Below are 25599 nucleotides of genomic sequence, written 5' to 3'. Positions count from 1 at the left end.
AACGGTACCCTTAAAAATGTTTTTTTTAAAAAAAGCATTGATCCTAGGTACTTCTGCCCCAGGTTCCAAAAAACAGTCTAGGTTCTTCTCCACCCAGCTCTATAGGATACCTGTGTTCCTTTCCTTTTCCTGTACAGTTTTTGCCCTGGCTCCAGCTGAGCACCTGGAGAAGCTATAAGGAAACGCCTGTTTGCTTAGCCAAACTAAACCAGGGCCAGGTGAGCCCTGGGGCAGATGTCCTGGAGGAGAGGTGCCCATGGTGATCCCGGCTTGTTTACAGGGAGTCCTGTCATGGGGTCTCCTGATGCCTTCTCCTGTCATCACCTAGATGGCCTTAGGAACAGCTTACCCAGGCCGGGGAAGGTGTGAAGGTACGGAGCAGTGGAGAACAATGGGCTCTGGAGGCATGTACCGCCAACAGCCTGAAGATGCTGGGCAAGTCTGTGATGCTGTGGACTTATATTAAGTGTGACGTCAACTCGTAAAAATACCTGACGTTGATGGAGTCTTACTACGGGCCAGGTTCTGGGTTCATGCTTTAATGTTTTCCTCATTTTACAGACAAGGAAACCAGGTCTTAGAAAGATCAGGTAACTTGCCCATAGCTTACCAGTGGTAGATCTAGATTTGAACTCAGGTCTGTCCATTCCCCAAGGTCTCACTCTTCACAATGCTCTACGACCTCCCAAGTCTGAAGGCGTTTGAGACAGCTACTTTAGTTTATTATCCTTCACCCTGACTCGACTCCCTTGGATTTAACCAGTCTAGCTGGGTGAAGGTTGAGAGAGCGTGAGCCCAGTATACACGGAAGCACATACTGCCCTCCCACTCTCTCTCTCCCCTCTGGCCTCCTGTGCTCCCTTCCCTATGGGCAGTAGCGGCAGACAGATTTCATCCTGTGTGTGCTTTGCCCACTAGAAAGCCTGGTGTCCCTGGCTGGAGCGCAGAATGGCCCCGAGCAGCACTCTGGCTAGCAGGCTGAATGGGGTCCAGCTCCGCTAGGGGCCAGCCAACCGCTGGAGCTGGTCCAGCCTGTCCAGCAGATTCACTGCAGGATGGGAACCCCCTGCACTTTCTGCTTCCAGGGGCCAAAATGTGCCTTTCCTATCTCCTCTGCTATGAAATGCAGACACTTACAGGCTCCTCCCGTCTACCGACTCCGGAGGGTCTACTACAAGTCTCTCTCTCTTGCTGTTCAGTGTAATTCTGCATTAGGAGCAACTAGTCAACAACTAAACTCTCACGGTTTTCGTTTACTCCATAATGCCACCCATGGGGCTGTACCACGGGAAGCTGAGAAAACAAATTGAAGGATGAATAGTCCCCAAACATTGCCTTTCAAGAATGAAGTGACGTGTTAAGACTACAGCTTGCTGGTCTCCACTCCTACTCCATTTGCAGAGGACCACATCTGTAATTGACCAGCTGTGAGGCAGCCACTTTGAAATCCAGGACTCACCCCCCACCCCATAGGAGAAAATTATATGTGAAAGTGTGATGGATGAGGATGGGAATAAGTTTCCATGCTAGCTTACAAAATTTTATTTAAGAGTAACATAACTGAATACAGTATGTTTGCAATGAAAAATAGTGGTAAGGTTGTTTTTAAAAGTCACTATTGAATAAGAATAACTAAAACCAAAAATTAATACATTTGAATGAGAAATGTAATTAACTTGAGGGCTGACACTTCTTGAAGAAAAGTGTGCTTTAAGATAGATGGAGATGTATTTGTAGAGACTCTAAAAGGAGCTCCTAGTCATTTTTCAGAATTATAAAAGGTTAGAATTTAAAATTTTTCTTTTTAGAATTGAGTAGAAGTGGTCCTTGGTTAGATTTCATTTTACTTCAGAACATTGAATTTTGTGGGCTCTTAGAATCGTAGAATTGAGAAGCACCCTGAAAGTCTTCTGGTTCACTCTCTCCCCTGATATAGGACCCCCTCTTAAAATGTCTCTGTTGGGGGCTTCCCTGGTGGCGCAGTGGTTGAGAGTCCACCTGCCAATGCAGGGGACACGGGTTCGTGCCCTGGTCCGCGAAGATCCCACATGCCGCGGAGCGGCTGGGTCCGTGAGCCATGGTCACTGAGCCTGCGCGTCTGGAGCCTGTGCTTCGCAGTGGGAGAGGCCACAACAGTGAGAGGCCCGCGTACCGCAAAAAAAAAAAAAGTCTCTGTTGGGTGGTCAGCCAAGCATTACTTGAGCACTCCCAGGGACGGGGAGCTCATTACTTATAGAGGAAGACTGTTGTATTTTGGTACAATTCTAATGGTTGGAAAATTCCTCTTACTCAGTGCTGAAATCCAGGTCCTTTCTGCTCATTCTCCTCCTATGCCCTCCTCCCCAGCCCCCCACTTGAAACCCACCAGCCCTAATTCTCATTCTCCAGCCGCTTCTGATCTTCATCTAGAACAAAGTAATTTGATTTGCATCTAAAATGATAGACCCTTCTTTCATTGGGGAGAATTTCATTAGAGCCTATCAATTTCTCCATACATCTTTTATTAAATCCTTAGAGCAGAAAAAAACATTATGGATTAAATTCAACAATCCTAGATTGTTTAAGGTGATTATTTGTGTGTGTGGTTTTTTATTGAAGTATAGTTGATTTACAGTGTTGTGTTAGTTTCAGGTATGCATATTCTTTTCCAGATTCTTTTCCATTATAGGTTATTACAAGATACTGAATACAGTTTTCTGTGCTATACAGGATCCTTGTCATTTATCTAATTTATATATAGAAGTGTGTATCTGTTAATCCCAAACTCCTAATTTATCCCTTCCTCACCCCCTTTCTCCTTTGGTAACCATAAGTTTGTTTTCTATGTATGTGAGTCTGTTTCTGTTTCATTAGTAAGTTCATTTGTGTCATATTTTAGATTCCACATATAAGGGACATCATATGGCATTTGTCTTTCTCTGTCTTACTTCACTTAGTATGATAATCTCTGTGTCCATCCATGTTGCTGCAAATGGCATTATTTCATTCCTTTTATGGCTGAGTAGTATTCCACTGTATGTATGTGTATGTGTGTGTGTGTGTGTGTGTGTGTGTATATATATATATATATATATATATATATATATACCACATCTTCATTATCCATTCATCTGTCAATGGACCGTTAGTTTGCTTCCATGTCTTGGCTGTTGTGAATAGTGCTGCTGTGAACATTGGGGTGCATGTATCTTTTCAAATTAGAGTTTTCGTCTTTTCCGGATATACGCCCAGGAGTGGGATTGCTGGATCATATGATAACTCTGTGTTTAGTTTTTAAAGGAACCTCCATACTGTTTACCCCTGCACATCGGTGCCTTGGTCTCTCACACACCTCTGATCTCATCTCCTTTTCCCTGGGCTCAGGCTTAGTGGTAACTGCCTTCCACTCTGAGGCTCTCAATGGGCTCGTCTTTTTTCCTGGTTATTCCCTGCCGTCATTCATATTGTTACTTGTTCTAAAGTAGCATTTTTTTTACCTTTTATCCATATCCTCCTGATTTACCTCTAGAATCCCTTCCAGTTCTAAAACGTCTGCTTTTTTTCTCTCCACATCAGGAGAGAATCACTTTAGCAACCTAAAGTGATTAGCCTAAGTATCCTATGTTTAATCCATCCAGGCATAGCATGAATATCCTCATTTTGAGGTCCAATTTATTAGGTTGAACCACATGAAATTGCCATTTTGGTAGTCAAAACTGGTTGCAAGTCAGCAATTTTAAATGGTTCAATCTAATACGTTACAGTCAGCCTGTCTTTTTCATAGGCGTGTACTTGCAAATCTTTGAGAAAACAGGGGAGGGCTTTGTACTCAGGGTGTCACATGGGCCAGGAAGAGGACAGGGTGTGGAATGAGTAGAAACTCACTTCATCTTGGTTTCTGCATTTATAAGGGAAGCTGATAAAAATTACCCATCTCTCAGAGCTGCTGGGAAGCTCAGAGGAGGCAATGTTAAGGAAAAGTGATTTTAAACTGCAAAGTTGGTCTTTTTGTTATGTGTGCAGGCTAATTGTTTAGAATAAAACAAAAGCGACCCTGCTATGCACAAGGCTTTACAATGGTATGTGGTAGACCATACAATGACATGATGAGAGGTGTGGAGTAACTAAGAGTCTCGGGGTAGAAAATCTGGGGGGTCTGAATCCTGGCTCAGATACTGACTAGTTGATAACCTTGGACAAGATACTTAAAATCTATAAAATGGGCAATAATGCCCACTTCCCTTGAGTTAGACTTCTAGCCTATGCTTACCACCCTAGAGGCAGTCAATGAATGTTAATTTCCCTGCCTGCCCTTTGTTCTAGTTCTGATACCTCTGTAGGGAGGTGTCTAGAGTATTTCCAGCCTGAATCTTCTCCAGGGGTCAAGGGGTCAAGGTTCTGTTTCTAGTTCCATCCATAGGTTTTGCAAAGGCCTGACATTGTCTCTACTCTGCACCCTCCCCTCTCTCTCAGTTTCCATTCCTGGCCTACTCCGGGCCCTTTCTGCAGTCTACCAACAGCAGGTCCATCTGGCTCTATGATTTCCCAAGAAATAATGGTTTACTCCTCTTTTCTAACTTTCTTTTGTCTTCTACCCAGTGGGTAGAGATTATATACGACATATTTAAGCTGAAAATTCAACTTATTCCCTGACTTGTACCTCTCAATGCCCTGTTCTTTCAGTGATTAACTCTGGTTGTTAAAGGTAACATTCCGACCACACCGTAGAGATGGGCCAACCTATGTGAGGAGGGCTGTGCTGAGATGTTGAATGTTGGGCTGGGTATGAAGGTGTCCTTCGTCAATTCAAAGAGGAGAAGGGCATAGGGCAGTTTTGTAAGAACTGCCTTATTTTATTTTTAACTGAATTTCTTCCACTTACCTGTCTATGTTAGGATGGGCCAGAGATGGCTCAATAGTTATTGACCAACTGGAAGCCCTCCCAGGACAGTTTCAGGAAGAGGGAGATATAGGTGCCATTCAGTCCACACTCTTCCCTCCTTTTTTTCCATTTAAAACTAAGGGAGCAGCAAAGACAATTAGAAATTGCCCCAAGACTACTTTGTTCTGGGTGAGATGTCCTACCTAAGACCAGCTACCATCTTTCTGATACTATTTAGGACATCAAAGGGCTTGGAATCAAGGCCTCAAATAGGAAAATGTCAGGCCAGGCCACGTCCTCCAAGAAGGACTGGCACAGGAGGAGATGTTGCATTATCAAGAGAAGGAACTGATGTCTCTGGGGCCCCCTGCAGAGATCCTGCCCCTCTCCTTTTCATAGCTGGCCTGCTGAGACTTAGCTCATGCCAAACACCTGTTTCAACAGCACTTTCATGCCTCCTGGTGTCCACTGTAAATCTGTGACATCTGCGTGAGGACGATGCCTCTTACCGTCCAGAGCGGAGGGAGGGTGAGGCTTAAATAGCATCTTTGCTCCGTGGAGCCTCGTGAGCAAGCTCAGCGCTGGTGGAGCTCAGAGCTAAAAGGAGAGCCTCAGATTCAACTAGAGAGGAGAGGTTGCCACTGGTGGTGCTTGCCTAGGAGAAGCTGGGGATAGATGACAGAGAGGAGGTCACTCCAGAAAACAGAACTTTCCCCAAAGAGAAGATGATGCCGTTTTCTCTTGCTAGAGCTAGGTAAGCTGAAACCACTTTCCCCACAAAAGAGCAGGCGACCCAGAAATGACATGCACTGGATGTGGCTTGGGAAGCAGAGAAGGAGCGACAGTGGTCGCATAGCTGGGGGTGTGCCCACCCTATCTGCTTAGGGAAGGTCACAGGTGAGAGGATCATAAAGGTCGTGAGGAACAGCCCTTGCAGGGCTCGGCCTCAGGAGCTCTCAGCGGCGGGATTCTGATGCTGCTTGGCCAGCCAGTGTCAGGATCCTCCTCAGGCCACCTCAGTGCCTTTCCCTGTGTCACTCAGACCTTGAAAACAGCTACCCCTCCTCCAGGACCCTTGTAGGATTGAAACTGCAGTCTGAACCCAAACTCTGCAGCATGTATGAGGAGTGCTCCTTTTGCGAGTCTCGCCATGTTTCATACCAGCTCCCTGCCCGCCAGCAGCAGAGAGGCTGTCCACTCATGGACCAGCCTGCTCCTTTTCTTGTACTTGCCTTTGGGATAGGACTGGGCTGCCTAGTTTCCCCACCATTGTCCCCCAGCCCCAGCCAGGAACACTGATTCTGATACCACATCCACTTGCCTTACTCTCCACAAGGCCCTGAAGGCCACAGGAGGTATGGGTGCCTACTTTTGTACACAGGTGGGCACGTAGATAATTAACCATTGCTGGCTCCCGTATGCAGGGGGAGGCCTGGGCTCAGCTCAAACAGTCCATAGCCCCTGTCTCACTTCAAGTAATAACAAAGTCCCTTCTGTGGCTGCAAGGAGGCTCCTGCAGAACCCGCCCCAGAGCCTGTTCTCTGATTTCATCTCCTCTGTCTTAGTTTCCTTCTGCTGCTGTAACAAATTACCACAGACTTAGTGGCTTCAAACAACACACGTTTATTCTCTTATAGTTGTGTAGGTTAGAAGTCTAACATGGGCTCTAGGGGAGAGGCTGTTTCCTCACCATTTCCAGCTTCTAGAGGCCAGCTGCATTCCCCAGCTCATGGCCCCTTCCTCCATCTTCAAAGCCAGCAACGTTGCATCCCTCTGGTCCTTCTTCCAAAGTCACATCTCCTTCTGACAACAGTGGGAAAGGTTCTCTGCTCTTAAGGACTCGTTTGATTACATTGTGCTTACCTGGATAATCCAGGACACCGTCCCCATCCCAAGGTCCTTAGTCACATCTGCAAAGTCCCCTTTGCTGTGTAAGGTGACATATTTACAGTTTCTGAGGATTAGGGTGCGGACATCCTTGTGGCGAGGGGCATATTTTTCCTACCAAATCCTACCACCTCCTGACCAGCCTGCCTGACTGAACTCTTCCCCAGTTGAGCCAGACACTCTGCTATGCAGCACCCACCCCTTCCGTTCCCTCTGCCTGGAACACTCCAGGTCCTCAGATACCTGGATGGCTGTCACCACAGTTCCTTCACATCTCTGCTTGAATGTCACCTGATTAGAGAGGTCTTCCCTCACTCCCACCCTCTTCCATCCCACTGTGTACCCCTTCTCCTGTTTTACTCTTCCTCATTGCAATTATGGCGCTACATGACATATTTATTAACGTTTATTGTCTATTCCCCATACTGCCCCCCCCTAGATTTCCTGTACAAGTGCAGGGATTTTGTCTATTTTGTTCATTACTCTGTCCCTGGTATCAAGAACAGTAGCTGGCATAAAAGAAGTTACTGTAAATATTTATAGGAAGGAAGGGAGAGAGGGAAGGAAAGGAAGGAAGAAGGAGGGGGGGAGGGGAAGAGAAAGGACCATGAATCAGGGACCCCTGAGAGAGTTCATGTGTGAAGGGCGAGGCTCAGTGTGTCCTCCATCCCCTGAGAACTGTAGAGGAAACCGGCCAAAGCTTTATCAGGGGAACCTGAGGATGGGGATATAGGGAATGATGTTCTGATGCTAGGAGTTCTGAGTGAGAAAGTCCTTGAAATCCTGCTTCCTGGGAAATCTTCTCTGGGGACACATGGGTTAAGCACCTCTCCTTTATCTGGAACGGTTGAAAACTCAGAAATATAAGGATGGGCAGTGTCTTCCACGTTCCCTCCTATTAATGAAATCTTCCTTAAATTGACCTGAGTTACATCAAGGCAAAATCCACTTTGCATTTAATGTGTCAGAAACCTCTTCATTGCACCCATGAATCTACATGCTTGCCGCAGCTGCTACTTCTGCCTGTGGGAGGGGAGGGGGCATTGACAGTTGGAATGAAAATAGCATCCCTCATAGTGGACACTTAGCAACGGCAAGCCTTCCCAAATTGGAACTCAGAGTGATAGACGGGCACTTCTGACTGTCCGAGTTTGGGAACACTTTGACCTACTTAGAAGTGAATGTTTTTGGAAGTAGATAAACCTGGAGTGGTTTGTTTTTAGCAACTCCAGCTGCAGTCATCTCTCACTTTGATAAATAGCTTGTCTCCTGCTGAGCTCGGATCTCCAGGAACCCGTCCTGGCTGCCCGCAGATCCACCCCAGAAAAGCATGAGCACTGGTGGTTCTGGGGGAGACACCCGGGTCCTTTGTGAAACCCCACAGCCTTTTCAGCGTCGCCTGGACTACCCTTTCCTGGGGCTTGGTTCAGTCCAGAGGGTGATCAGGCGTACTTCCTTCCTGAAAACCAGAGGGCGAGCCGAGGCTAAGCTTCTTGCGCATAAGTGAGACAGCCAGAAGCAGGCAGACACTTGTCAGCTGGGCAGGCAGAGAGGGAGCGAGGGACACCTTTGCAGGGCATAGTTGAAGGCAGATTGGACGAGCTCAGCGGTGGTTTAGTCCTTGGAGTCTGGGAGCTGTCGCTAGGTGGATGGAGGCGTCCACGGGGCCAGCAGGCGTGCAGTGGTTAGACCACACTAAACAGGTATAGTTAGGAGAAGAGATTACTATGCATAATGCTGGCAGTCATGCTTTCCTGTAGACGTTACTATTAAAATAACACATATAACCTGGGAATGGTTGTCCACATGGACGTTATACAATTTTGAAAGACGTATTTGGAGTTCTAATTAAATACAGAAGCAATGTACAAATTGCACCTCCTTTCTTTCAATAAGTGTTTCTGGTCACTGATAATTATTATTCTTCACACAAGGATGAAACCTCTACTTTATGTCCAGTCTTGGTCTGCCTCCAGTTTCCCTTTTCTGCCACAAAAAAATTGAACCTACTGCTTTCCTAGAACTCACCTCGTTCTTGTCTTTGCTCAGGGAACAGTCTTATTCAATTTCTGTTTCTCATATAATTTTCCCGTTATAAATTCCCATATACAGGTTAACTTAGTGACTTGTAGATATTCAAAAACCAACTCTTTGTTGTATAAATGATCAGTACTTGACAAGAACCTCAGAGTTTTAAGCCACAGTCAGAAATGGAGGCCAGGACAGGATAATATGGGGAAAATTATGAACCACCCTGGTATCAGCCATCAGGCAGTTCACAGGGAAGATGAGGGTTAAGGAGCATGCGGTTAGTAACTAGAGAGTGTCACGGGTCGTGGGAGGATGTCAGAGTCTGAGAAAGTGAAAACATTTGAGTCCAGGTGCTCCCTAAACTCTGTAGGTACCACGCAGGAAGTAATCCCAGAGTCCCAAGGTCCATGGTCCTTTGCCCTGACTTCTTACTGAAATCACGTGCAGAGCTTTTTACAAACTCTAGATGGGAATCTGGATCAGAATCTGGGAGTGGGTGCTGGAAGAGAGATGTACTACTGGAGGAAAAGGCAGGTAAGTGACCGGTTGGGGTGGAGCTGCCCACAGTCCCCAGAAACCACGCCCACAGCCCTCACCTGGCATGTTCTGGAGAAGGCGTGTACTGTACTTGTCGCTGTAGGAAGGTTCTCACAGGAATCTCTAGGCCTGAGTTGCGGCACAGTTGCTATTGCCTTCTCTCTCTGGGCTGAGCTCTCAATAAGAAATCTGGATAAATGTGATTTTGAAAAACTCAGTTCCTGCAAATCTGAGGAGAATAAGTCTAAAGGACAAAATTGGACACATGTCTGTTGGTGAAAAGGGCAGATGCCTGAGGTCATGGTCCAGCGTTCCTGAAGCCTGTGGCTAACTTGGGGGGAGAGGGCAGACCCACTAGTCCCTGGTACCAAGCCCAGCATTGTGGTATACTGGGCCCAGTATGTGTGCAGGCTGAGACCAGCAGGAATCCTTTGGGGTTCACTGTTGTGGGAAATGGAGATGAGATAAAATGGACACATCGGTAGGCAGAGAGCCTAATTCATGTAAGACAGACTTTGACCGGAAGCATAACTGAAGACAAACTGCCAAAAATAAGAATAAGATTGAACCATCTGTTTGGCAATTAGGAACACTCCAAAGATATTGCTGTAGCTCAGAGGTTCTTAACCTGAACTGTGGGAGTAGGTGGAGTGGAGTTTGAAAACCTTGAGATTATAGAGGTTCAACTGCCTTATACAAAAGAAGATGTTTACTTGGGGGGCTCAGATAAGGTCCAGGGATAGATAAGACTTTGGAGGAAAAGTGGATTCAGGTGATGGTATCAAACCTCACACACAACCCGCTACCTCTCTCTCATTGCATCTCTTTCCTCCATGTTGGCTTTATTCTCAGGCAGCTTCTGCTTATGTAGTTACGGCAGGATGGCCTGCAGCTGCTTTACATGAACATTCCACCAACTCAGACATCTTCTGGGAAGGGACTGCTGCTTTCCCAGTCGCTCTTGCTAAGGTCTTCCGATTTATTGTCATTGGCTGAAATGGAGTCACGGGCTAAATCTGAACCAGTCCCTGTGGCTGGCTGGCCGAGCCCGGGTCATGGGCCCATCCTTAGAGTGGAGGGTGGACAGAGGGAGGAAGCCAACTACATCCACAGACATGGTCTGAGAAGGGAGGCGAGCTGGTTCCTCAAAGAAAATTCAAGGTGCTATTACAAAGAGAAGGGGGTGTAGATTATAAACAGATGGGAGAGACTTTGCTAACTAATGGTTCTCAAAGTGTGGCCCCTGCACCAACAACATCACCGTCACCTGGAAACTTGTAGCAATGCAAATCCTCAGGCCCCACCCCAGACCTACTTAATCAGAAAGTCTGGGAGCGGGCCCAGTAATCTGTGTTTGAACTCACTATCCAGGTAATTCTGATGCACGCTCAAGTTTGAGAACCAGCACACCACACCAATGGTTCTCAAACTGTGCTGCATCTTACAAACACCTGAGGAGCTTTAAAAAAATACTGATGGCCAGCCTCACCCAGAGGGGAATTAATCTGAATCTTGAGAGGGTTGGAGGGAGGAAGACCCAGGCATCAATGGTTCTTAAACTTGGTTCCACCCTGGAATCACCTGGAGAACCTTAAAAAAAAAATTCTAATACCTAGAATTTAGAAAATCTTCCCTGATGATTCTATTAAGCATCTGTGTTTAAAAACCATTTCCCTACCATCCCCTCCATATTGTCCTGAGGACAATTACAACATCTAGATGTAAGTTAGAGGATTCAGGCACCTATTTTCTTAAATCCCTCAACTCAAAACCTGGTCAGATATCTGACATTGATTCCCTTCTCTTTCACGTTCATTGTTGAATCTGTCCTAGTGGCTAGCTCCACAAGGACTGGGATTGTTTTTGTTCGTGAATGTAGACCCAGTGCCTAGAACAGAGCCTGGCATATAGTAGGCACTCAGTAAGTGTTTGCTGAGTTAATGAATTGGTCTGAAATCAGTCAGTGTCCCAGTAGTGTTCAAGACTTCCTCGCTGGGTTGTAGACATCACTGGTATCATTCTGGAAGGCACACGAGGATGGCAGTGGGACTCTTGGGTTATTGATGGCTAACCATTCTCCAAAATGTGCTGACCATATCAATTCAAGATGGGTAGGTGTTCCTAATGATTTTATGCCTTGAAGTTGACAGTAGGATGGGTTCCTGGGTTATAATAAGGACCAATGGAAACATGCCTGATGGCTCCTTTTCATAGAGACTAAGACTACTTTAAAGTCTACTTGTATTCTGATTTTTTTTGAAGTTATACAATATTATATAAATTACAGGTGTACAACACAGTGATTCACAATTTTTAAAGGCTGTACTCCATTTATAGTTGTTATAAAATATGTGCTATATTCTCTTTGTTGTACAATAGATCCTCGAAGCTTATTATTTACCTAATAGTTTCCAGGACTCTGATTTCTGAAGCAAGGGCTGAATCTTCCTCAGACATCTAATTCAAGCCAGTTTCTACACGATGATGTTGTCAGCCTCTTGCAAAAGATGATGATGGAAAGATGATCCAGTGTCACTTAAACACAAAGGCCCACAGGAAGGTTTAAGTAAAAAAGGAACTGGTTACTCACCAAGCAACTTTGAAGCATTTTTGAATTCCTATGAGAGTGCCCCAAAAGTATTCAAGGAGGCGGATTGGGTGGGTAGACCAAATATGGACTCTTGTATCATAGCATCCAGACAGTGGATCACAAGCAAACGAAGTTCACTTTTCGAAGGGCTGAAGGTACTGGCCATTTTCTGCTCTGGGCTTGCAGGAACAGCAAAATGGGTGTTATATTTGGTGATATAGAAGAGAGAACTAGACAACAGTACTGGTTGCCACATCCCGCAGTAATTCAAGCTGTCGAGATGAGACTGACCAATAGGATGATCAGTGCATTCCGGAATCTGGGGTGTGGGCTGCATGAGCAATTTGAACTTTCATTTCGCTGTTTCATATGTGGAGCACCAGGGGTACATTTCTTGCTCGACAGTGAGATTCTTATATAACACTTGCCAGGAGGGGCCATCAGGGAGGTGGCAGTGGTAGAACTAGAAGTTAGATTTTGACTTTGGGTTCTGCTCTTCCTACATGGTGAAGCTTTTTAGAGTTTCTCTTTAGAGTTAAAGCATCGAAGCCTCATCATCATTCATTCATTTAGTTTCTTCAGATTTAAAAGAGGACCCTACCTTATAAGGTTTTTTGGTGTGGATAAAGGACCTAATGTATAGAAGGCAACCAGGAAACTGCTTGGCACAAATAAATGCTCAATAAATGCTAGCTCTTGTTACTCATGAACTGTGCTACTGTGTTTACTGAGCATCGACTGTGTTCCAACCATGTGGCAGGTGCTGCAACCCAAATAAGGCCAAAACCTAAGCATGGTTCAAACTGAGAAAGGAAGCCCCAAATCCTAGTAACTCCTAAAGTCTTGTCCTGTGGCTGTCTTTCTTCCAGGTTGGAATTGAGTGATCAAGCTTCAGGTTTTTATCCCTCTTACAAACTTCCCTTTTTTTTTTTTTTTTTTTTCCTGATGAATGGGCTACTTTGAGTGCTGTATGTTTCCAGCCATCCCTTTTCCTAAATCTGGACGCCAAGGAATGGGAGAGATGCTTTGTGAGTGATAAACGCAGTGGTTCATGGGAAGGTCCAGTTGGTGTGGTGCCGGTGGGCTTATTGGGGGGGTCGGGGGGATGTGAGCTTGACCCTGAAATATGAAAAGACTTAAAAAGGAAACAGATAGGGGTTTAAGTAAAGGGATGATAGACCCACTGGGTGTGGTTGGGGGGTGGTGAATGGACATCTTCCACCATGAGTAAGGTGTCTGCAGTTTCTCTGTAGGCACTCACTCAACTGGAAGTATAAAACATCTCTCTAACAGCTACTTCATGGATATGTGTTTTAAAATTCTCTTAGCAATCCTGTAACATGGGAATTCTTTTTTTTTTTTTTTTTTTTGGTATACGGGCCTCTCACTGTTGTGGCCTCTCCCGTTGCGGAGCATAGGCTCCGGACGCGCAGGCTCAGCGGCCATGGCTCACGGGCCCAGCCGCTCCGCGGCATGTGGGATCTTCCCGGACCGGGGCTCGAACCCGCGTCCCCTGCATCGGTAGGCGGACTCTCAACCACTGCGCCACCAGGGAAGCCCCGGGAATTCTTTTTCCTTCTTTTATTTTTTAAATGAGGAAACTGAAGATCAAAAAAGTGAAATAACTCGTCTAAGGTCAGACAGCTACTAGGTGACAAAACAGCTTTGAACTTCCGTCTTATGGTTTCTTTCCAATACTGAGCTTTCCCACAACATCATTACCACCCCGGAGCCGATAAAAAGGGGAGGCACAATTATCATTAATTATTAGCCTGAAATATTAAAAAGGAACGAAAAGCGTAGGTGAAGGTGTTTTCAACACAGAGGGGGCTGTCCATGTTCGGAGGCTGAGGAGAAGGAGGGGGTGAACCTGTCAGAGGAAAAGCACTACTGAGTCTCGAACCTTCTAAATCTGCTTCTCTCCCACCTCTTTGGCCTCATCGGATTGCGGATTTTAAGCCAGAGCTGATTGTGGCGGCCTTTGAGGAGAGGAAGCTGCACTAAAGGGGAAGCACCTGTTTTGCGCCTGTTTTGTGTACGCTCCTCCTCCGCTTGCGTGCCCCGTGCCGGCGGCCAGAGCGGCCTTGCATAAGGCTCTGGGCCACGCTGCCGGCGGGACTCGGGCAAACAGCTGGACTTTGGAACTCCGCCCCCAGCGCCGCCCTCCCCACCGGCCCCTCCCCTTCTCCCCAAGGTGGCCCTGGCTCCCAGAAAGTCGGAGTCGTTGCTGCGGTGCGGGAGAGGAGGGCGGGAAGGGACGGCCGAGGTTGCGAGCTGGCTCCGGGGCCGCGGGGCCGCGGTGGCCTGCCTGCTGCGCTCCCACAGCGGCGGGCACCCCGGGCCATGCGGGAGCGCTGGGGCCGCGCGGCAGCATGAAGGGCGGCGACCGCGCGTACACCCGAGGTCCCTCTTTGGGGTGGCTCTTGGCGAAGTGCTGCTGTTGCTTCCCTTGCAGAGGTGAGTGGCTGTCGGTGCTGAGCCTTCATTTTAGGCAGAGACCGGGCAAGCTGAGTATGGGGTGGCGGGGTGGGGGGGAGTAGACCGTGGTCTGGGGAAAATACGGGTGGGGAGGGGAGCACGGCAAAGGGAGGGTTTGCTCCCAGCTGTGTTCATTGCAGTTTCTGCGGCATGAAGCGTTTCGCTTGCTCTCCACTCTCAAGGAGCTTCTGACTTGGATGCGGAGCTGAAGTTTGGGAACTCAGTTACTTACCGGCGACTTTGGTTGCTGGGCTCCAGCCTGCAGAGGGGTTGGGGCGCGGATGCGAGGGAGAGGGAGAGGCCGCTCGGAGCTCTGCGCGTCCCTGTAGTGGCAGAGTCACACTTTCGTGCTCTCATTTACATATGGACCTCAGCCGCGGGGTTAACAGATGACTCTTAGCTATAGGAATGTCTGACACTTGTCTCTACACCAGGAAATATTTTTGCCAAGTGACAACTTTCTTTGGGGACTAGAGCGGGCTTTTGTCTGCCAGGGCTTTGGCAGGTCAGCGTGGGTCTGCGGCTCTGGGCCGGAGCTTGGCTCATTAATTAACCAAGAACTCTCTATGTACCCAATTAAGACTGTATTTAATTATTCTGCTAATTTTAGTGTTGTTGAGGAGACTCGCAGGAAGCAGCTAATTTCCCCAGAATCAGCCTGCAAAACACGATGGTGAGAAGGATGACAGAAGGAAAGTCATCAATGTGTAGCCTATGCTGAAAAAGAAATCGAGCCCTTCCTAGACAGAGTTAACAGATGTTCCTAACACAGTTCATGTCACTTTAACACCTCAGCTTGGAGGGTGGGGGAGATTCTGTTTCTGTGTGGTTAGAAGTGAGAATATAGGCTCTCACTTGACATAAGCCTTTTTAAAATTTCACCTATTGGGTGTCTCGCCTCCACCCCTATTTGCGATGCCCCAGTCTCCTTACCCATCCTCGCCTAATGAGTCCTGATGGAACTCTCTGGGAGTTACTGGTGAATAAACTTCATCCAAGTGACCACCGAGTCCTCTGTGCTCACCCCACGCATAGCCCTGACAAATTCTCCATCCTAAGCAGATAGGAGACTACAAAAACTAATTAAATCTGAAGGACCTTTCCCCAAGTCATTAAGGTTCATAATTTCAGCGTCAGATTCTCTCAATCCTGCATTTAATTAGAATAGCTTGGAACTGAGTAGTAGCTAACTCTCAAAATCAGAATTCAGAGGGAGAAGGAAGTTTAACAGGCCAGGGACCCTCACAAAAATCCAAGCCTAGTTCAGAAACATTCAGAACCAAGGCTAGGAATTGAAGCAAGGGGGTATTAAAAGGGAGAGGAAGCAGGAAATGGCCAAAGGGAATCCGAGTGGGTGGGTTTGCGCTGAAGGCTGGGCTGCTTTCATGGTGAAGGGTTTCCAAGCAGGATTTCTTGGGAGTCCATTTCCTGTCCAAAGGCAGAATTTGGGAACGTGGGTGGTGCTTATCTAAAGGCCCTGCAGCTGCCTCCTTGAGTCCAGATGTGTGGCAGCCGCAGCTCCCTTACAGAGTAATTCTCCAGGGGTCTCTCAGCCTTTGCTTTGTTTGTGAATTGCCCTGGCGGGCCCTCCGTGTGGCAGTGAGAGGAGGGGGCAGGGAGCCCCCTTGGGGTGCCTGCTGGGTCACCTCCTGTCTGCAGGACTGGGAAAGCGGCGGCTGCAGGCTCTGTGGCTTGCAGGGGGCGGGGGGGGGGGGGGGCGGGCATTGCTGGAGCCAGAGCTGGAGGAGACCATCGCCTCTCAGCTGCAGACAGAGGGAGGCAAAAGGCCCAAGCCATGAAAGCAGCTTAAAAGGGAGAAGGAGGGTAACAAAGGCGGGTGCCTCTTGCCTTCTCCCTCTTCAGTCCTTATTCTTTGCCACATCTGAAACATGTGAAGATGGAAAACTGGGGCTCCAATCTGAGAAAGATGGTGGGGGACGTGACTCAGCCACCCTTCCAAGAGCCCCTGGCAGCCGCTGGACAGGATGATGTGTCTGAGGTGCTGGGCACTGCCCGGGGGCTCCGTGAGTCTGCTCTAACAGCAAGGAGAGCTCAGAGTCCCCACCCAGCCCGAAGGCATATATTCGAAGCAGACTGAAAAGATAATGTCTTATACTGAGCTTGAATGCAGTGTCCAGAGCCCCAGAACTCCATAGGAAGAAGCTTGCCCAACTGCAACACAGAGAAGGGTTCGGGCGAGAGTCTGAGAGGCTGATGGGAGTGCAGGGCATCTACACCAGGGACGGTTGGCCTCCCTTTTCAGTTAAACCAGTTCCTCTGGTTGTACAGATGGCTGTGAAGCTAATGGTTTAGAACTCACTACTATGGTTCCTGAGTCAAGGGGCCTTGACTGACTGGCTTCCAGTCACTCAGCATTTAAAGGACATCTCCTTCTAAAGTCTGGGACAAAGGAACCAAGAGGAAGTGGAATGTTCTGGTTCTTTTTGACACAAAGCTAAGCTATCCTGGACTTGCTCTGGTGAATCCTAAGTGGTTGTAATTGTTAACACTAGGGTAAGAGTCAAGGATTTAGTGACGTACCTGTGTGGCCTTTAAAGATCATGTTTGAGAAAAATATGGACGAAGTTAGTGGAGCTTGTCTTTGGATTTGGAGAAGTGAGGAAGGCGACCCTCTTGTGTTCTTCTGTTCCAGTTTTTGGTTCTGTTGAGTATGGGTGTGGCAAAGGGGTTTGATGAAAGATGACCTTCCTTCCGTACCTTGAAATAAGTATTGAAGGGCAGGAACACTGAAAACCAAGGGTAGAACAGAAATAGAGATGGGTGAGAAGGAAGAAGGACAGCAAATACATTTATAACTGCCTTTTTGGAAGTGGAAAATAGCCAGACATGAAATAGTGGCATGTGTGTGTCTGAAGGGTGATTCTTCACTGATGTCACGCTCTGTGGGAGGTTTCAGGATTTCTTTGACTACTTCGACTTTCCTCTATACCTGAAGGAGCGGGTCCATTCTGGGTTCTCCTTTAGTGATCTTACAATTTGAAAAAGCAACTTGTTTCCGAGTGACAGAAAGGATTTCAAGTCACCTGGAGGGTTGCCAAGTCATGTGCTACAGACCAGAATTGGTGACTTCTTAGATCATGGAGCCTAGAGACTTTTCAGACCTTGATAGTTGGAAGCCAGTTTTAGAGCCTTTAATTTTCTAGTCAATTACCTTTGGGTATATGGACAAAAGTCCCTTCTTGGAAACCTTTCCTGACTGTTGCCCTCCTCTGCTTCTCCACAGTGTGCATGGCATTTATTTATACTCGCTTACTGTTGTATCATTGTCCTTGCCTCTCAAGCCCATGTATCATCACATCTCCCCATTTGTACTGTGAGACAGTACCTGGTTCAGAAGACTGTCTCAGAAGCGAAGAGAGGAAAGGGTGGCGACTTATCCAGGCCAAGTAAGCTCACAGGAGAGTTGCTGGGATCACAGTCCCGTGGCCGTTTCGCCGCAGGGGCGATTGGGGCTGACATCACAGGGTATGGGTAAGAGTTACGGGGGTTTACAGGGCATCCCGAGTCATCCTTATCTATAATTTCTTTTTTTCCTCCCTACGTTTCCCCAGAATCACTAAGCAGGAATCTTATGATTGGATGTGAATATTCCTTCTTTGGCCCATGAATTAATACAGCTCATTTTATACATGGAATTGAATGTGTGAAACCATGACACCAAGTTCCTTTAGAAAGGCGTTGGTAACCTCAGAGAGGAACAAAAGTGACATTCACTTTTGTTTACTTTAGTTAACCACCCCAGGGTCAGAGAAGCCTTGGGGCCTTGAGGTATGCATCCCTTTTTATTTCTTTATCTTCCAGGAAGTGCCTTTACCACTATGAAAATTGAATTGACCATTTAGCGTGTATGTTTGTCCATTGTATCTCTCGATTTTCTCTGCCTCCCAGGGATGTACCTTAATCTGGGGAGAATTTCCACACATACGTCCTGTTGCCAACCTAGATATTATGGTTTTCTTCCCATACCTGATTCTCTGACTAGTGGGTAGTAACAAGAATCTCAATTATTCCCTGCCTTCCAGTCATAATGTAGCCTAGTAGAAATAGGAGTGTATGGATTTGGTTGGGGTGGAGGAGGTTGGAAGCGGAAGCCAAATGTCCTCTTTTGGTACAACTGTGGGTCCAGCAATCACTGATCATGCTGTAGGCGTGTCACCCCAGGGGTTCCATGTGCTACAGGTTGGGAAGTCCTAACCTGAGATAAAAAGATAAAAACTCAGACTCTGTGTTTTTATTCAGAATAAAAGGTTTTTGGTTTGGTTTTGTTTTTTCGGAGCCCCAAATGCCGTAAGCCTACCTTAGTCTGGAGCAGTGTTTTTGGTATTGTACTTCATGAAGTCCCTCTTGAATCTTGGTGCTCTCTTCTGCCCTAAAAAGACTCCCCATCCTTTTGAAGTGCTTTTCCTTTTCAGTGGATGTGAGTGGCTGCACGGCCTGCCCTCTCCTTCAGACCAAGGCCCAGCTTTTCCATGCCCTCGGAAGAGCATGGGTCTAAAAGCTGAGCGGGGCTTCTCAAGCAGAAGGGGCTGTACCATGGGAAGTTAGAACTGGAAGCAATCAGAGATTATTTAATAGATCTTTTTTTCTACAGGAGGAAACTGAGATCCAGCCATTTAGTAGCAGAGTCAGACCTAGAGCCCTTTTCCAGCCTTCTCTCTGTAACTCCATTTTTGTCTTCCTGGGCATGCGGTTTCTCTTACTCTAGACGAGCCCAACTTAGAAGGGTAGAGGCTGACCCCAAGCTGGAACTTGGGTGTTTACTGTGGAATGATCTGTGATTCTGGGGGGTGATTACATTGCCTGGAGCCACTGAGATCTGGACCTCCCTGTTCTGCCTTCAGTGGCTGTTCTGTCCCAAGGCCACAGAAGGCAGAGACCGCAGTCACCCCTCTGTCTTTCCCAGAGCAGCTTCTGCACATTGTTCTTCGTAAATATCTGTCCATGCTTTCCCCTCTGGTTCAATTTCATTCCAAAGGCCCCTTTCCCCGCCTTTCTTTCTTGTCTCTTCTCATGAAGTGTACCCTTTCAGGTGGAAATGAATCAATGAAATACATTCCTATCATTCCGTTTTTGAAAGTCACTGGTTTTTATGTAACACACAGTGTTTTAATCCATTTGACAAATGTTTATGTGCTGACTGCCTGCCAGCCCTGCGCTGGATACTGGGGGAGAATGGATGGGAATCATAACGGCACTGACCCCATTGGGCTGCTGTGAGGATTAGTTAAGACAATGTATGTAAAGGGCTTAACGTAGCACCAGGCATATAAAGTGCTTTAAAAAGGTTAGCTAGTAATGATAACAGTAGTTGGGAATACTAAACATAGAACCCATACTCAGGGGACTCACAGCTAAATATCTGTGGGTCTTCTAGGTGGTAATGCTGCAAATCTACATTCCTAAGCAATTTAATGGTCTTGGTTCAAACCATTGTCAGCTGTGCCTCAGTGCTGTGGAGTTGCCACTGTGGGGAAAGAAAGCTTGTGATCTATAAGTACGATAGGGATTTCCTTTTTTTTAAATTAAACCAATTAAAAAATTTTAAAAAGATACAATGCTTCTAGTATTATAATCACTGTGGTTATGTAAAAGAACATCTGAGAGAAGGTACTGGCAAGATACCCGAAGCATCCTCAAGTTAGTCTTCGCTGAGGGGAAACACAGTGTACAAGAATTGGAACATGGCTACACCAGGATTGAAGTTTAGGTCCTGAAAACCTATGTTATGTAAAAAGACATCACTTCCTGCCTGCCCCTTGACTTTGGCTAACAATCTAATCGAGAGCCATTTTTCTGATCCCATCAGCCAACGTTTGTTGCACACCCTTCATTTGCAAAGCTTTGCACCTCTTCAGGCTGTTTTTGCCTAGGTAAAAATCATGACCTGCCCACAGCAGCCCCCAAGGTTCTGGACATTCTCTGAGGTTTGGCCATTATCTTGTGTATTCCTTGTGGTTGGTAAACATGGGTAGCTTGGCCCCCCTGCTTGGTCTATTCAGTGACTAATGGAGTTCCTCTTTTGAGGTTGACAGAACCTTCTGTGTTATACTTCCTGCAAGGAGGTGAGCCCTGGTTACAGCTGCAAGGCAGCCAAGAGGCTGCCAGGTTGGCTTTAGCCAGGTGAAAGAGCAAAAATCAGAGTTATGCAACAGGTCCTTTCACATTCTTCTTGCTTTGCTGGAGACCATAGTGAGGAAACTGGCAGATTGAAAGGAGGGGAAACCCCTTCCGCTGCTCGGTTGAAACAGTGCCTCATAAAACATCTCTGTATGCAGGTACTTGCTCTCCTTGGGGTGGGATTAGTTGTAGGCATCTGTTTGGTCTCTTACAGCACCTGGTGTGCAAAAGGCTCTCAGGACAGTCCCAGTTTCTGCTCTCCCACCATCAGCATCTCCATTATTGCCCCCAGGGAGAAAGGGATATTATCTTTCTCCATCCAAAAGAGAATCAAGCCTCACTGTTAAAAAGAATTGCAAACACTTCACTTCTGCACAGGTTTTGGATGTCAGGCTCACACCTGTGTGCTGCCTCCTCATCTTCTTTCTCTGCTTAGAGCAGAAGTTCTCCAAGAGTGGTTAACACTGGATAAAATGTTGGAAATGCAGATTCTTGGCCCCATTGACTCAAACTCCGGAGTGAGCGCCAGCGGTCTGTGTTTTAACAAGCCCTCCAGGAGGCTTCATATTTTTGGTTTGTTCTTTTCTCTCCTCTCCACCCTCCCCACCTTCCTCCTCCTTTCCCCCGGCTCCAGCAAGGGCGTCTGTGACCTGCTTCCTGGGGATTCTGCTTTGAGAAGTGGGGGAGGCCCTTACCACTCACTGTTACTTGCCAGGAGGGTGGGAGTGACAGGGACAAGGTTGGAATTAGGAATCACCTACATCTTCCCTGAAACCTTCAGCACCTAGGGCCAAGTAAGGGTAGTTGTGGCATCGTTCTTCCCATTTAAGACTCCTTCCCTCTTATGTTCATTTTCCTCAGACTCTTAAAAGGTAACTATGCTTACTTCAGAAAAAAATCAAAAGTTAGGCAAACAAAAAAGACCATAAAAGCATAACTTTGCAGCATAATCCTAACTACCTCGTAACAACTACTTAATCACTTAATGTATCCTTTTCTATATGTTTACCCCTTTTAAAATAAATGGGTTCATATTTATAAATATATTCTGCCTTAAAACATGATTTCACTTAATCTTCGGAACGTCTTTCCATAGAGATGCATTTCCAGGATCTTTTTAGTGGCTACAAAGGGTTTCGCTGTGGACAAGAATTGAACTTGACAATTGTTGGTACTGATTTAATATAATGGCTAAAATTTGGTGAGAAGGGATGAGGAAGACCCCTGGGCTAAGAAGTAGATCTTTCCAGAATCAGACTGTACAGGCAGATTCTTGTTGTGGAGTTTACGAATCTCCACTCCCTACATCCCACCTTTCCTTTCCGCGAGGTATATTTCACCCCACGGGAGGGGTACGACTTACCCCTCTCCCCCGTGAGACCAGTGTGCACAGGGCTAGAGCTGCATGTTTTACTCCCTCAGCCTTTTCTTGCTTACGTGGTGTTAGGAATCTCCTCACTTCTGAGACTTCTAATTGTGCAGTTGCCTTCATGAGTAGGTCCAGGGATTTCTCTTTTTGAGACATGCCTCCAGAGATAGGTCATTTCAAAATTATTGTTACTGGGAAAGAGAGCCTTGATTTTTTTTTTTTTAATCTGCCTAGCAAAATCATACATAAACACTGGGAAAACATTTGAAAATACAGATAAATGAAAATAAAATCCCATTACCTAGAGAGAGCTCTGTTAACATTTTAAATATATCCTTTTAGTTTTTTTCCATGTGTGTATTTTTTCCAGAAATAGGGTAGTAGTGTTACAAACTTTTTTCTCCTAACATACTAAACAACTTCCACGACGTTTTTGTGGATGCATTCAGGGATATGCCAGCTCCGCTCAGGTTGGGATTGTTAAATATTCAATGGCTAAGCCATTGGTAGCTTGAAATCAGCCGTGGTGGGAGTAGTTATACTAAGAATGTTACCAGACACCACAAATCAAGGTTTTTCGTTTTATTCAGAGAGCTGGTTTATCAACATACTACGAGGTGCTCATTTTATCATGTGTAAATATGGCTTGTTTTTATTTTCAACCTCCCTATTTTTGGTTGTTTCTAATTTTGCTATTATCAACAATATCGTAATGAGCATTCTTCTAGTTAAGTCTTAACACACACCTATAATTACTTCCTTAGGATAAAATCCCTTGAAGCGGAGGTCCTAAATGAAAGGACATCCCAGATTTCAAGACCTAGTTGTTGCCAGTTATCCCCAATTTTATACCCTTTGAAAGGAAGCGTGTACTGTGCTTTGTTTAAAGAGGATTTATGAGAAACATCCTCTGGGACCAGGAATTTCATGTCTCTCCTATTGTTTACTTCTGTTTACATTTTCTGAATTAACTTAATTCTTTTTAGATAAGGAAACATGCTGGCTGAAAGCTTTTGATGCTTAAGCCACGTACTGATAAGCAGGGTGTAAAAAAATTCATCTTGCGGGTGGTTCTGGATTGAGAGGCAATAGATCATGATGATTAAGAGCTTAGACTCTGGGGCCAGAACGAGTTTGAATCCCAGTTCTGCCAGTTACCTGGGTGACTTTGTGCAAGTTACATAAACTCTGCCTCGGTTTCCTTGTCTGGAAGATGGAAAGGATGACGGAATCTAGTCACGGAGTTTTTACAAGGCTTAGATGGGTTGACATACGTAAATCACCTAGAACTGGCACATGGTGAGTGCTGTGTAAGCGCTGGGTTATTGTTAGCATGAATGAGTATATAGAAGTCTCTGTGGAATTGTGCCAACTATCACATTCAAATGATTTCATTAGTTCCTTAATCATATGAGAAATTGAGCTGAGCATATTTTGTATTGATCCCCAAGTATTTGAGTACCATGTGGCAGGTATTAGACTAGCAGCCATAGAGAATTTAAGATGTGTCATGCCCCTGAGGATCTTGCAGTCCAACTTGGGAGCTGCCCCATAAGCATAAACCAGTAAATAATGACCAAAAGAAGGAAAATAGTTGCTGAAGACAGTAAGAGGAAAGATGCTTCAAGGTCCTGCCTGATTTCTGACTATAATAGTTGTGCAGAAGCTGATGAGAGCACAGTGCCTGGGGTGATCTGGGAGGACTTCTCAGGAGATGTAGGGTTGTCTCTGGGCCCTACAGGGGCTTTTAAAGGGCTCAGTACATAGTGTGAGCAAAGCAGCAGGGATGTGCAGGGGACCACAGAGGAGAGGTGAGACCTGCCTTCTCTGGCTGTGCTGTCTAATTCTGTAGCCACTAGCCATATGTGACTATTGCAGACTTGAAATGAGGGGGGTCCAAATGGAGCTGTACTGTCGGTATAAATTACATACGAGATCTCAAAGGTTTAGTACAGAAAATGTAAAGTAGCTCAGTAATCTTTATATTCATTACATATTGAAATGATCATATTTTGGACATAGTGGGTGAAATACAGTATATTAAACTTAATTGTACCTGTTTGTTTTTACTTTTTTACTGTGACTACTAGAAGATTTTAAATGATATAAAATTACATAATTTTATTTTTTATATAATATAAGACACGTGGCTCACATTTGTGGCTTGCATTATATTTCCTTTACATGGAGCTGTCCTAGACTTTATAGTCCATGATACATTGATGTGCCGGAGTGGAAAGGATATAGAGTTAGAAACTTTCACCCCATTCCAGGGCCAATCCAAGGCTGTCCTGCAGCCCCTGCATAATTACAGGAGGATGGCAGTCTCTCTGATGCTTAAAGATGCCCATGGGCATTCTCCACTGAAAATTTCAAGCAAAGCAGTTATACATTTTCCTTTCTGAGCAACGTAGTTTGTGAGGAAACAAACAGGACTGAAATTGCAAGTTCTCCTCATGGAGCACAGATTAGCCAGATTTTAGGAACAGAATGTGGGGAAGTGCTGAAAAGAATAGTGAACAGGAAGACTGACAACGCGCTACCGTCTCCCAGCTGTCTAACCCCCAGCTGACGGACTTCACTCCAGTCCTGCCTCTTCATGTGACATGAGAAGTGTGGCTGGCCTGCATGTCCCCAGGGTCTCAGGGATAAGATGGGGCGGAGGGAGCCCGCTGCTCTGACTCAGGACCGAGGTCCAGAGAAGGCATGACTAGGTGGGTGCATGCAGCTCCTGGTTGAACTCGGGCAAGTTTCGTTTTGCCATTTAGCTGAGTGACGTTTGAGTGTTTGATTCATTCTGAACAGCATTTCTCGTCCCATTTTTGCCCTCCTGAGGCATCACCGAGTGCCTGGCAGAGTGCAGTGCTATACAGGCTATTGGGACCATCTCCCTATTTGCGTAGGGAAAGTTGAATATATAGCACGCCTTGTTTGTATGGCGTCATAGAACACTAGAATTTTACAGCATCGCAGAACATAAAGATCTCAGTTTTATCCATGAGAAGAGCACTTTGGAAAAGACAAAAGACTTGCCTGAAGTCTGAGCTGGTAATGAGTAAAATGGTATCATTCTGTCTGTAGCATATTGCTTATACCTTTACAGAGAAGACAGTGAAACGCAGAATAGTCCTGCCCTTTTTTTTGAGGGGGGAGAGATGGAGAGGGTAGAAGCACTGGATCAAGCCTTCTGGGAAATCCAGCTCTTTGGAAGGAATCTGGGGGGGCAGGGATCCCAGTGAATCAGAAATCGCTCTCAGGTTCCTGAAACTATGTCCTAGCCACCTGCTCTAGATCTGCTCCCATAGGAATCTATCCTACAGTGGCCACTTGCATCTGGTGTTTCTAAATGTCTAGACGGATTCTGGGGGAACTTTACCACTCTGAAATCACAGCTGGATTCCCAGAACCTAGAGCTGAGGGCTAGGTCCCACAGGTCCTGACAAAATCAGGATCTGTTCCACTGGCCTGGAGTCTCCAAGTGAGGCAAGGCTATACGGGGGACCTTCTTTAGACATGTCATGGGATCTTCCTATGACCTTCCAGGCCTAATGGAAGGTCAAGGTTGATCCGAAGCCAGGCCTGGATAGCCAGTGTGCTCCAGTCTAATCAGGGTCCCATGAAGCCCTCCCAGACGACCCAGGGAGGTTTGTGGCTGCCACAGCGTTCTGGGTACCTTACTCAAAGTTTCCTGGGCTGGTCATCTCTGAC

General features: G+C 46.2%; 1 protein-coding gene across 12 annotated transcripts in view; it reads left to right on the top strand.

Moving 5' to 3' along the window:
* Positions 1 to 25599, top strand: part of KALRN (kalirin RhoGEF kinase) — a 653035-nt gene that overhangs the window by 521487 nt on the left and 105949 nt on the right. The window contains exon 1 of one of the 12 annotated variants that reach the window (XM_004278820.3): positions 13977 to 14363. The exons of 8 other annotated variants lie outside the window; for them this stretch is intronic. In XM_004278820.3, coding sequence (XP_004278868.1) covers positions 14279 to 14363 — 85 coding nt within the window. In that variant the 5' untranslated portion in view covers positions 13977 to 14278. Of the gene's footprint in view, positions 1 to 13976; positions 14364 to 25599 lie in introns of those variants that run through there. 3 more of the 12 variants (XM_033403883.2, XM_033403882.2, XM_033403888.2) reach the window with 3 other exon arrangements.

The sequence above is a fragment of the Orcinus orca genome, chromosome 5 (genome assembly GCF_937001465.1).
Source record: "Orcinus orca chromosome 5, mOrcOrc1.1, whole genome shotgun sequence".
In the NCBI taxonomy this organism is placed as follows: domain Eukaryota; kingdom Metazoa; phylum Chordata; class Mammalia; order Artiodactyla; family Delphinidae; genus Orcinus; species Orcinus orca.
The sequence above is the reverse complement of the archived record's forward strand: the minus strand, read 5'-3'. Positions and strand labels throughout refer to the sequence as shown.